This window comes from Cryptotermes secundus, unplaced genomic scaffold (assembly GCF_002891405.2).
Source record: "Cryptotermes secundus unplaced genomic scaffold, Csec_1.0 scaffold59, whole genome shotgun sequence".
In the NCBI taxonomy this organism is placed as follows: domain Eukaryota; kingdom Metazoa; phylum Arthropoda; class Insecta; order Blattodea; family Kalotermitidae; genus Cryptotermes; species Cryptotermes secundus.
Window position 1 is genome coordinate 657,211 of NW_019738348.1, and position 14,002 is coordinate 671,212.

The following is a 14,002-nucleotide window of genomic DNA, read 5'->3' on the forward strand; positions in this document are numbered from 1 at the left end:
AAGGTCAGTACGATAAAATGGCGTCAACTGGAGCGATAATACATGAAGGAATGAGTTCTTTCCCTCCCCCACACACATCCGTATCGTCTCAGGGGGTGACCACAGTGTTCTGCCTTAATTCGTGACGTTTTTCTAAGAACTGGGTGCTATATACTGTGCGAAATCAATCGATCATGCAAGAATAAATTTTTGGACATCCCTCTTCTAAGAATTCCAATTGAGTGTGTTAGTGTGGCCAGCTCAGGGCAATATGATATTATAAACACAGCACATATCACGTCTCTGTTGTTTATAACTTCATAGCAAAGAAAACACGCCCTTCATAACAGTAGAACCGCTCGCAATAGCCACAGGAACTTTGCTGCAAGACAGGCATATGTAACGATGACTTAGCGCTCTTAAACTCGTGTGTCATTAAATACAGTTCTCCTGACAACAGGCCAGTGAAAAATCTAACAATCTACAGCAAAACCATAAATTATTATGGGCGTTATAACATAGGTGTGCAGCTGGACGAAACATACACGTCGAACCCCCCCAGACGATTTAAATACCTGACGAAACATACACGTCAAACCACGCTGAACGGTTAAATAAGGTCTCTCTAATTTTGTCAGTCAGATAGATGTCAAGAAAATCTCAAGAATCTATGGATCTCTTACATCAATCGGGGTTTTGCAAATTTTGTGATCTTACTATCATTAGGTCATTCAGTTTGGACTCAAAGGAACAGTCACTTATAAGACTGGACCATCCCATTTCCAGATTGCTATAGGAACAGCCACAAGTGACAAACATTTTTATGATTTGCATTTCTCGAACAAAACTGTTCCAGTGGCAGTTTCACTTGTAAACATATCATGTGACACTGCAGCAAACCCATTTGGTTTCCTTTCCGATGCAATCTCCAACCAAAAGTCTCGCTAAATGCAATAACTTCATCTTGTGTTCCTGTACATGATGTGGATTGATCCTAGTATGTTTATATTGCAACCTGTATAGCCATTACTATATAACAACTGTGAGATAAGCAAATATACCAGAGCCATTCTAGGCAACAGTTCAGTAAATACATTCCCACAGCAACAGACATGAATGCAACAATGGTATAGCAACAGAGGAAGAGGATATGCTATGTGGTCTGTGCCAAGCTGTTATAACCAGGATGGTTTGGGGCAACTAGTTACTTGCAAGAGTGCTCAGCTGAAAATCCTGCTGTGTAGAGATGACTTCATGTGTTATATTTAGAGTGTGTAATTCAGTGAGACTGTTATAGTTCCTGTGTTAAACTCCATCGCCAGGAAACAGCTAGTGGAGACTGTAATAGACTGAGGACACTAGTCTGTCAGTGATCTGTAGAGTGCAGTCACGAGTCATGAGCGTGTAAGTGATCAATAAATCAAGTCACCAATCCAAACCCTGTCTACAGTCACTCCAACACGTGGCAATATGTTTAAGAAAGTTACTGGTGTTTGTACACTGTGAACTGTTTGACTTTTGCACTGATAAATTGTAAATACTAAGTTATTAAATGCCTTGCGATGAGCTGATCACCCGCCCAAGGAGTCCTACCGAATGTGTAAGATCAAGAAAAACCGAAGTGAACGGAGAAGTTCATGGAGGTAGGCCTAGGACCACTGGGGCTGTAGTACCAAGGGGGAAAAAAAAGTTATTAAATGAGCAGAGGCATTAATGTTGTATTCTGTGATGTTCTGCGTTTTCTTATTTCTTTTCAGATGTAAAAATTCATGAATTAGGAGGCAGAACTGTGTACTGTGCTATTACATTACGTTGTAGTAGGAACACTGCCACATCAGTGAAGGGATTTCCTTGTTTTTGCTGAAGTATCAGTGAAGTACACAGTTCTGCCTCCTAATTCATGAATTTTTACATCTGAAAAGAAATAAGAAAACATAGAACATCACAGAATACAACATTAATGCCTCTGCTCAGTTAATAACTTAGCATTTACAATTTATCAGCGCAAAAGTCAGTCAGTTCACAGTGTACAAACACCAATGACTTTTAATTATTGACCACTTTATTTATACATTCGGATATAGGGTATTTTTCACATTATAACAATTGTTATCCATAAAGTGCCTATACTGCTAGGAACACTCATGAATGTCTAGTCAGTAAACCAAATTTTCCCATGCAAGCATGTGTGGCACACATGCATGCATATATATATNATGTCAAAGTTGTAGTTAAGAGTTCCAAGCACTATACATGACACATGAATGGCAAGCGCTGACGTAACATTGCTGACTGCGCGTTCTGGTATGCGAGTGTATGGGGCTAACGTGAGCTGCCATCATCACACTCAAGGACAAACGTAGATAAGACATGCCAGCTGACAGGTACAGTGCGTGGACTCGCCAGAAGACCACACTTCTCTCAGGCCATTATCTCCGTAACCGTTCAACTTTCGACATGGGTGTTTTGGGTTATATCGGCATACTATAACATAAGAAACACCCCCCCAGAGTTTGGCACATTCCTCCTGGGACACCCTGTATATAAAATTAAGTTTATAGATTAAATGTAAGCATGAGTATGTGCTAGTATACATGTGGATAAACATATATGCACTTAATTATACTGGCACCCAGCACACACTGAAGAATAAATGGGGCAAGGGACAGCAAATGAATTAGGTAAAGAGAAAAAGATGTTTATAAATTTATATGAATACAATGGAGATCATAAAACCAGTGATTCATCAAACTACAGTTTCCGAAAAGCATAAGAGAGGTTAAAATACTTGCAGGAAAGCAGATTTCTATTTCAGTAAGACATCTGGCAGCAATGGAACGTATGTGGATGTTGTTCACATTATTTGTCTGATTCACTAAACCCAAGAGGAACTCAATATGCTCTGTAAACAGTACCCCTAATTCTTCTTCATTCACCTGCAAAGAAGATGCCATTTAAATAAAAAGGCACTTACTGACCATAAAATGAGAATACTGAGTCTAAATACTGTATTGTTTATAGCACAGGGTGATCTTATCACAAACCTTCGTTTTTCTTTCTTTTATAAAAATGTCAGTATCTAGATTATACAGCATAAAATGGTAAGATGACTGATGAAAAATGGATTGGCAAGAATATGCAAAAAAAGTTGCCATGGTCTAATATACACACCATCCCAGAATTTTCCTGGGGGCACTGAGAAAAACTACAAAAACCTCAGTCGGGACACATGGTGTCCCAGCACCTCCAAAACATAAGCCTAGAGTGTTAACTACACCTAACTGACCAGTCATGACCACCACCTAGACAGCATTAGCCCTACAGGGCTCTTAAAGGTATTACAAACCAAAATTTTTCCATCTTCCTAGAATCTTTCTTAAACACTTCAGCGCTACAGATCATCTTCAGATTCAGCAATTACAGCCCAGACTTTTGCTGACTGCTCATTAAAATCCAAATTCATTCAGTCAGAGAATAAAATTCAGTTGAAGTTATTTTGGAGCTATGTTGATGTAAGATTTGTCAAATTTAATCTCATTAACATAATTAAGAATGCATTTTACTTACTTAATGATAGAATCAAATCAGTGAAGACACAGCTTTGAACAAGCAAAATTTAAATGCTATAATAATTAGAAAATTCATCATGGTGACATAAAGTCAAGTAAGGAAAATCGTGATACAGCAGCTCCAATAGTGTGTTTTAGTTTCTAGACTGACTAAATATTATTGTTCTCCAAGTGAAATTTTCAAATTGAAGTACCTATTTTTCAATTACCTTGTTCACAAGCAAATACACAATATATACACACAGAAACCCATTTATATGGATGAAAGTAACTAAAGAGCTTCAGCACAGAACCTCAAGAAGAAAAGTAAATGCAGTATGAGATTTCTTACACAATTATCTGAGGAATCTCATTATTAAAAGTAATCATAACCCCCATTTGCTGGTTGCTGATTGTTTTCTTCCTACAGGAATGGCACAAATAGCAAAGATGTACAAACATATATAAGTATAAATAAACACATGTTCAAAATGTTTAAAAAAAAAACTATGTAACTCCTTGGAGCAGAGTCTGGATGATTTGGCGAAGAGAAAATTCTTGAACCTACCAAGACTCAAAGCCAGTAGCCAGTCACTATACCGACTATGCTACCCTGACTCCTTTTAGCAAATATGTCACATCTATAAAGGTGAGGAAACTTGTTGGGATCGCATGCCCTTGAAATCAGCAAAAAAAAACTTGAACAAAACACATGCATCATGAGCACTGCACACTGCACTCTGTGCACTGTTAAGGGCAATAAATCCATTGCCTCTGTCCCTGTCAATTCCAAATTTCTCAGACACCCACTCTGTAGCATAGTCACTATACTGAATAAGCTGTGAATAAATATCATTAGATTCATCTTTCTGACAAGACATCTTAAAAAAAAAAAGATTGCAAGCAGGAAGCAAACACTCACTATATGAATGTTTCATGACTCTAGTCCACTCAGAATCTAACAATCCTGGATTAAGTAATCCAGTGAGCAGTAGTGTATCTTGATCACGATCACAATGCACTCAGACCATATGAGGTGGTATCCGAAAGTTCCCAGACTGTTATTGCTGTAACTGCATTGGTGAAAGAAAATGAGAGGCAAGGCCAAGGTCACACTTCCAAAAGCCTACTGCATCAGTCTGCCATTTTACACTGCACTGTGAACATGCACTGTTTTAATACAAATGCTTTTTCAACTTTGTGTTTCATTTTTTCTGTGACGGATGGCAAAATCAAGCAATGTGTCTTGCATCAGGTTTTGCGTGAAGCTCGGTAAATCTGCTGTTGAAACCCTTGAAATGCTTCGTGAGGCTTTTGGAGAACATTCTTTTAGTCAGACAGCACTTTTTGAATGGCATTCACATTTCAAGGCCTGTTGAGTATCAGTTGAAGATGACAAACATTCAGGGCACCACAAAACTGACACAAAATTGTGAAAAAATTAGAGAGCTCATCCATGAAGACCATTGCCAAAAAATCCATGAGCTTGTAGATACCACTTGGATCAGTTACAGAGTTTGCCAGGAGATCTTAGAAAATCTGAATGTGCACAACATTATTCCTCCTTCATTACAACGCACCCGCCCACATGCCCCTGAAAACCAAAGAGTTTGCGACTAACAAAATCTTCCCTACTCGCTGGACTTAGCCCCCTCTGATTTTGCTTTGTTTCCCAAATTGAAAATGAAACTGAAGGGAAGATGTTTTGAAACTGTGTCCGACATCCAAGGGGGATCACAAGCAGTACTCGAGACAGCATTAAGGAAAATAACTTCCACAGGACTTTTGAAGCATGGGAAAAATGATGGGATAGCTGTATATGTTCCAATGAGACTATTTTGAAGGAGATGGCAGCCAAAATTGAGTAGGTTAAAACAGAATTATTTTCTTACCTAGTCTGGAAACTTTCCCATACACCTCATATATGTGGCACGAGAAAATGGTCATAGTGGTCAGTGCACAAAACCTTTACTGGTTTCTCAACTCATGTACATGGGGCTAAAGAGTTTGGGCCTAGTGAAAATCAGATTCTCTCAATACAGATTCCAATATACTTATATTCTAGCAACTGAAATACTACATCTGCAACTTACCTTCTCAAATGCTTGCAACAGAACAGTTGTCATGGACAAAATACATTGACCATGAAGAAGTGGAGAGTTTTCTTTTGTACATTCTTGAAAAACATTCTTGAAAATGAGAAAAGACACATTATTATTTACAAGCTACAGTAAAAACTGTATACACTGAAATTCAGGGATTTATTTCCCTGTCTGCATCAATTTTATTCTGTATTTGGTATTTAAATACATTGTGTTACTTTTTTAAGCAAGAGTGTCTGTGAATTATAAGCTGAATTCATATTCATATACATATTTCATGCATCTGAACCTGGAAAGGATGGGGGAAAAAGCAGTCATGATGAATTTCATGATACTATTCTGGAGTTTATCTCCAAGGACTGAAGGAAACCACAATACTTGGTAACTGTGTCACAACCACAAATTAAAAAAGTACTTCCATATCTGCAACAGCAAAAATAATTGTTACTTTTGCATGCGCGCACGAGCGTGTGTTGTGCACACATGTGCTAAGCCGGACTGGTCAGCTGACTGTCGGCCATGGCACGACTCAGATTTTGTGAGCAGGACTGAGGGAATTTTGAGTGAATGGCCATCCAGTGAGAACAGGAACACGGAAATAGAGGAGTATTTATTTCTGGAGCCATTAGCAGGCAATGACCAGTGATAACATGGAAAACTGAGAAGACTTAGAATGTGTTGTAATGATAAGTTAGTGAAAGCATTATAATTACTTGTAATTAAGAGCTATAAGAGTTTAAAAAACCTATTTCCAACCCAATCCCTGTGTCTAGTAAGAATATCTAACAGTATTATGCATTTATATTTCCTCATAACCTTGACTGAAGTTATGTCCAACTTAATTCTCCCATTTACACCTGATTCTAAATAAATATTTTCCAATATACATTTTATAAATCAGTTATGTACATAATTTCTTACTCTCTTGCACAGTGCATGTTCATTTATGCCCAGCTATTTATAAAAATAAATATACATGTGAAGGATCTCTATACCACAAGGAATCAGTGGTACAGAGACACAAATCCAAGCATAAGGGAACATATGCCCAGCCATTTGTAAATTAATAAATATACTTGTGTAGGATCTACGTGGTTCAGTCATTAAGTTCATGGACTGTGGTTTTTATCGCATCATATTACAGGGTATTCACATACACGTCCACAGATCTACATCGGCCCTCAAAATAGTTGCTGTTGGCCATTATGCAAGTCTGCCAAGGTTGATATAGCTGCTGAAAATATTGCTGAAACATACTGGTAGGAAATTCCCATAAAGTGTCTCTTGTGGCATTGATGACCTCCTCGGATGATTGAGATCTACGACCACGTAGCTTTGCTTTCAAGTGGTGAAAGAGAAAGAAATCGTATGGTGCGAGATCAGGTGAGTATGGAGGGTGTGGCAAAACAGTGACCTGTTGCCTTGTTAGTTCCTCTTCGACAAGAACAGAGCGATGTGCAGGGGCACTGTCATGTAGCAACAGCCAATTCTTCCTATGCCAAACGTTTCGCTAGGGGATTTGCCTAGTTTTTGGCAGAACTTGATGTTTGCCCATTGTTCAAACTGCCACATTTTTAATTTCTGCCACTTGCATTTAACTGCAGTTCACAACAGAGGCAGTAGTTCTGCTTACACTGTTTGCACACAACTGCCTCTTGCTGTGATGGGAGATGAACTGACATGTCCACTGTAGTGCACTGCAATGATGCTTTATGGCCAGTCCACAAACTTATTGACTATGGTAGTGTACATATACCATAAGGAATCAGTGTTATGCAGACACAAATCCAAGCATATGGGAACATATGTCTACAAATTTTAATGAAAAAAAATAAAATAATTTGAACATATCTGTACTACATAATCAGATCAATATTATGGAAATGCCAAGTCAAAATTTAATAAAAATTTAAACTTCATAATTTATAATTTATTTACACCCATAATCTGTTATACAAGTACAATTGGACAGGACAGTTTAAACCATCTGAAACACTAAAAGCCAACAACTCTTTCAAATGTACAAAATAATACAAAAGACTAAGAACAATATAATCAGCTTAGGATCATCGTCCCCCCACTGAAGCTTAGCAACTGTGGTTGACAACCCCCAACAATCCAATATAAAGCAACACATTCACTTACGCTATCCACACCACATCAAAACGAACCCAAGCCACCAAACTACCATCCATCATTGTTACTAGCCTGAAAATGGTGCAAATACACAGTCTTGTTATACCAAACTGGTAGGATCTCTACCATCATATATTACCTTGGTACGCATAACCTCTCACAGAAAGCCTTCCCTTCCAGTTCTATTACCAACAGTACAATAAAGTCACTTTTCCTCTCCGGCAAACATCCTCTATGTTCTCTACCCTGTGGGCTGTGATGAAAAGGTAGAATTTAAATTATATGTATCAATATAAAGGAGCTGGAATGGTAGTGCAGTCAGTACAGTGACTGGCTATGGGCTGGAGGGCCAAGGGGTCAAAGTTCAAGTCTTGATAAGGGCAGGATTTTTCTCCTCTCCATGTCATTCAGACCACTTCTGTGGCCCACCCAGCCCCCTATCAATGGATACCAGGGGCTCTTTCCCCGAGGGTAAAGTGGCCAGGGTATGATGCTGACCACTCACCTCCAAAGTGCCGATGTCAAGAAAATGTGGATCTATAAATCCACTCCCCACATCTTCATTGCAGAGTGCTTAATTAGTTAAGCACACTGATAACTTTATGTATCAATATAAATTATTCAAAACTTGATTAAAATCAAAGCAAGTTACTTACTTTCAAAGCAACAAATATAAGTTCAACATCTGCTGCACTGAATATAAGGGCAGCTGACTCCAGCTCAATGAATATGGCCACATTATACTTTGAAGCAAACTTCTCACTGCCTTTCTCCTCAAGCAGTATCTAAAAATAATGATTGCTTAATATATAAATTTAAATTGGAATTGTCAACCTAACACAATTTCTTAAGTTAAAGCACTAGACAGAGAAATTTGAGCATGTATGCAACTTCATAAGAAAAAGGAAACTGTAAAGCACAGATATTCAAAGATTATACAAAAACAGCAGATATATAGGCATACACTTGTCTGGGCAAAACCAAGTAAACTAATATTATAAGCTTTTGAGGTTTTCACAGCAATGATTATTAAGAGTGCAATCCTCTGGGTTGACACCATGCAGTTTTGTGGGCACATATCAATGTTTGAGAGAAATAGGATGCCTCCATCTTCAGGGTTGAGTGAAGCTGGAGGCAGGATGTTCCTTCTCAATGCCACTATCTGCCCATAAACTGCATGGTGTTACTATCCAGACCACAGACTTGAACTTACACTATGGCAGGTTTTCAAGTCATGCTATTCACTCTGTATAGCCATGTTTTGTACCTTACTTCCCTCATTTCATTAAGTGTGAATATCATGTCAGTGTAGGCCAACTCACGTGCCTAACAAGAACACAGTTGTTTACAGACATACTTGGTTTCAATCTCAATGCCATATCTCCTTAATGCTGTCTGATCATGCCAAAAATGGGAAACAAGGCACCCACATATTATCATTCATTGATGTGAACACTTAATTAAAGTTGCCAGGATAAACTAGGCCTACCTCAGCTTTGAAAACCAACTTCCATGAATCATCCAGTAATAAATATGTAAACTATATGTGTTTCCTGTGGAAAAATGGAATTCTCATGCAATACAATGGATGTTTTGCAAGTATTGTGACAAGTGGTAGCCATGACTTCACAGTTTCAACCATATAAAATAGGATTCAATAAATAATAATATATAATCTGCATATGTCAAAGTAATACACTTCAATACCATTTAGATTTTATTTCACAAAAGATATAGTCACTGTATATGGTACCTAATATGTCCTAATACAAGGGTTTATATGATTTGCTAATACACCAGGCTGTAAAGAAAACAAGTTAATCTACTTGTCACTTAACAAAATCCAGTCACTCACAAAACAGTACCATGTTTCCTAAAATATTTATGTAAAGTATTTCTGTTGCAAATGAGCATGCATACTTGTGAAGACTTGCTAATATACAGGTTGTCTGGATTAAAGGTATCCAAAATAAAAATTTTTATCTCGGAAACTAATTGTCATACACATATCTGGTTTATGTCATTGGAAAGGAAAACTCTGAAAGTTTTTTTACTGTCCAGCTTATGCGTCTGCACCAACTGGTGACCTTCGGCGAACTCAGTAACTATGTCGACACCACAGGAACAGATTAAATGTGTGTTATGGCTAGCAGAGTTGCTATCTCGTATGGCTATCCAGCATCATTTTAGAATGCAATATGAATGTCAACCTCCTACATGGAAAAGCATTCGGTTCTGGAACAACAAACTCAGGATTACAAGTAGTCTGTTACATGTAAAATCTCCTGGAAAGACATGGGCCTCTGAAGAAAATGTCAATTGCATTAGATAGGCATTCCAGTGAAATCTGTGCAAATCAATTTGTGCTGCTAGCTTGCAATTACATACAAATTCTATGTTCAACAACATACAATGTGCTACACAAAAGGCTCCACCTAAGACCGTACAAGATTCAGACGATTCATGCACTAAAATCGAGGGCTCAAGTAGCAAGCACAAACTTCATTGTGGACATGCTAGAATGAAATGACACATCACCCAATTTCCTTCACCAAGTGTAGCTTCTTTGCTGAAGTGACGTTCCAGGTCAATGGAATTGTAAACATGTACAACTGCAGGATTTGGGTCAGTCAAATTCCACATGTCACAAGGGAGTTCAAGAGTGGCAGTCCCAAAGTGAACATGTGGGCCAGCTTAATGCACAACAATTTGATTGGACCATTTTTCTTTCTTGTAAACACTGTGACTGGATGCTTGTACTTGGACATGCTGGAGCTGTATGTGCTGACCCAATTACTACCTCAAACTATCCACCAACAAGATTGGGTGCCACCATTTTAGGAATCACAAGGACAGAGAGATGGCTGGGAGATGGATCAGCAGAGGTGGACTAATTGCTTGGCCTCCTAGGATGCCAGATTTAACTACAGTGGATTATTTCTTGTGGGGTTATGTGAAGAACATTGTCTACCAGGTTAAGATCAATGACCTTCAATGCCTGAAAGCCCGCATAAGGAATGCTGGGGCTATGGTAACACCAAACATGCTTCAAGCAACATGGAACGATGTCAAATATCATTTGGATATTGTTATGCCACCAAGGGAGACCACGTTGAAATTTAATGAGAAATTTATATACACAGAAAATGGTGTAACCCATAAATGTGTATAATAAATACTTTCTGGGATATAATTAGTTTATTTTGGATACCTTTCATCTGGACACCTTTTATTTATTTTTAAACAAATTTCAATGATCATTTCTGGATCCTGATGTCAGGTACCTTTCCTCAACACTTCAACATAGTTCCTGAAAGGGATAATAACAACTCAGAAGACAAAGTGCACATATAAATTATTGATAACAGAATGCCAGATAAAATCTGAAAGTCTTGCACCATCAGTACCATACTGTCATTAAAATAACAGGTACCTTTCAAATTAATACAGATACATGACTATATACAGTTAGTGTCTGTAACTTTTGGGAACTGTCTTCTTAAAAATAAGACAATTTACTATTTATACTAGGAAAGGAAAAATTTATAGAACAACACATTTGCATGCAATAACTCCATCCTCAAACTAAAATGATGCTCTGTTTCAGTGGATGTAAATGAAACAACTACCAATTCTTACCCTTAGCAAACTGCAACCTATTAAAGTTGAGGTAATCTTATTCCCCCAAGTATTAATTTATACTTTATTTAATGACAATTTCTATATCTCGGTCTATATGGCATCAAATGGTAATATAGGTGATTAATTATTTGGAAAGGATGTGGAAAGAAGGGGCCATGTCCTGGTTAGTAGTAATATTCCGGAATTCTCTTGGAGGGACGGGGGAAATCATGCACACCTCAGCCAAGACCGATCAAGACACTGTTCACGCCAGGATTCGAACCGAGTATTACCACAGTACAATTCAAAAGCGGTGCCGTTTCAACTAACCTGCTCAGTTGCATGGTTCATTACAACACATTTCTGGTTTATGTCAAGAGCAGCGAGCTCAAAAAGCTTAGCTTCGCCTGATGACGATAATGTTATTACACATACTGTTACCATTTGTGATACAAATCCATCACACACCTATGTTTACAGAAAAGCTTTTAAAACTCCGCCTCTCGTTTGACCCTAGGCGTCTCCGACGCTAAAGCACTTTATATGTTTCTACGTTGAAAATCGTAGCATTAACTAGCATTAGGCAGCAACTGTGATTTACCTGTAACCCATAAAAATTACCTGGGAACACTACACTACTTGGCATGTGAAACCTCCTTTCAATATCGTAAATATGTTTCCTCTCTTCGAACTACATATTCTATAGTCTTTTTCTTGCTTTTAAAATGCTATAACCTAACCTACCTTTCACGTTATCCGTAATCCCCTTCCCCAAACTAACTTCTTCGTGTTTTTGTCATGTCTATATTCCTTGGCATTTCCTCGTATTTCCATCATTTTAACATTTTCCCTTCTTGCAGGAAGTAAATTCGCTTACCTTTATCAGCTGATCTAATAAAGAAGGGAAATCAGTACTTTCTGAGAGATAACCAAGCCCCAAAGCCACGAGATTTCTATTCACACAAGACATATCTTTCACTTCTGAGGCTTCCGGCGTCGTTCTGAAAAAAGAAAATGAATACATGGCACACTTCGGTACATATTATGTAGCCATACACTCGATACACCTTATTCTGCACACTTCTTCCCAGTACAGACAGAAATCCAGGTATGAAGCTACATTAGTCAAATACAGAACAACACTACTTGTATTTACAGTTTCCAATAAAGTAAACAAAGTCCAAAAGACACAATATTTCTGCTCACATAATAAATATCTTTCACTTCTGATGTAAGCTGGAAATTAAAAAAGAAATAATGTACACATTATGCAGAAATGCAGTATGGTGCACACTTCTGGCTTCTGCACATCTGTGCTATAAAGCTGCATTAGTCAAATACAGGACAATAGTTATTATTATAATTTCCAAGTGACATACTATAACCGTACAATGCAAAGGACCACCCTGTTATTATTTACTTATGTTGATACTTGTCACTACATGCAAGCAGATGTAATGCCCCACAACCCACTCAAACCAAACGGACCTGAACCCAATTTACACGAAGGGACCTCAGGCCCGCTCAGGCCTCCCTCCTTCCCCGAGCGTGCTATGTAATTTGAAAAAAAAAAAAAAGGGAAGACTAGTTGACACAGAAACAGGAAAGACTTTTGTGACGAGCTAGAAATTTCTAAAGAAGCTATAGTTTGAAAGTTTGCTTCCGAGATTCCGAGAATGTAAAATTTATGAAGGGTCACAATCCCCGGACTTAAACAAAACCAGCCTGACGCTCTTCTTACTTTTACAAAGCGTCCTATGCTCTAATAAAAGCGAAATCTGACCAAAAGAACGCTGGAGACAACCTTTTGTTACTTAGAGAGATGGCCCTCTGACCGGTCATAACCGTCATAATTCTCCAACTGCTAAAAATTCCTTTTATAAAGGAGCTGCGAACTGTTTCAATAGTCGTGGAAAGGGACAACTTTTCAACACCCGATTAGTCACGGAAGTCAAATGTTTTAGGAATTCCAGTATTACCTTCGATCTTGCAGTGGAGAAAGAAATTTAAGACATTCGGAACATTCTTTAGAGAATTCCCCTTCAGTCGAATTCTAAAAGAACACGGAATAACCTTTTTCCCTAGAGCGTAACGACTGGGCCAATTTAGGCATCAAATTCGTCACAGACCTACCCTAAGAAGACCGCGAGGACCGTGAGATTGAACCCCATCGATCAACCCCGTGTCAGAAAGATCGTGAAAGCGTGGGAACCCAACTTTCGCAGCAATACAGCTAGCCATTGGAGGAATGATAAACTTGATCAAACCCCTCCCCCTTGTTGTCTAAATCCAGCCAACCCAGGAATTTGGAGGAGGGCAATGAGGCGTTCCCAAATTTCACAGGACCCCTGATTCTTCAATACGGAGTTTTTTTAAAGTAAACACCCAAATTCTAAATTGTAAAGAGCAACTACGCGAGTTACGCGAATACCAGCAGTGTCAGTTTGCGCCGAATGTCAGGGTAGGAAGTGACCGAACGAATTCTCATAGTGACTGGAGAAGAAAGAGAAACGCGAGTGAGTGGGAACGGGTGACCCTCCCAGACCCCACACACGCGGTGGCAGCGGTAAATCATACAATTCCCCAAGTGCCATTAAATGGGGCGAACGGTGCAGT

The 14,002-nt window shown here is 38.5% G+C and overlaps 1 protein-coding gene across 1 annotated transcript in view; it reads right to left on the reverse strand.

The window, feature by feature from the left end:
- LOC111870702 (AP-5 complex subunit beta-1) overlaps positions 1-14,002 on the reverse strand; it is a 51,978-nt gene that overhangs the window by 36,752 nt on the left and 1,224 nt on the right. The window contains exons 2-5 of the mRNA XM_023863168.2: positions 12,264-12,387; positions 8,422-8,550; positions 5,621-5,716; positions 2,772-2,915 (exon numbers count right to left, since the gene is read on the reverse strand). Of these exons, the coding sequence (XP_023718936.2) occupies positions 2,772-2,915; positions 5,621-5,716; positions 8,422-8,550; positions 12,264-12,356 (462 nt within the window). The 5' untranslated portion in view covers positions 12,357-12,387. The remainder of the gene's footprint in view (positions 1-2,771; positions 2,916-5,620; positions 5,717-8,421; positions 8,551-12,263; positions 12,388-14,002) is intronic.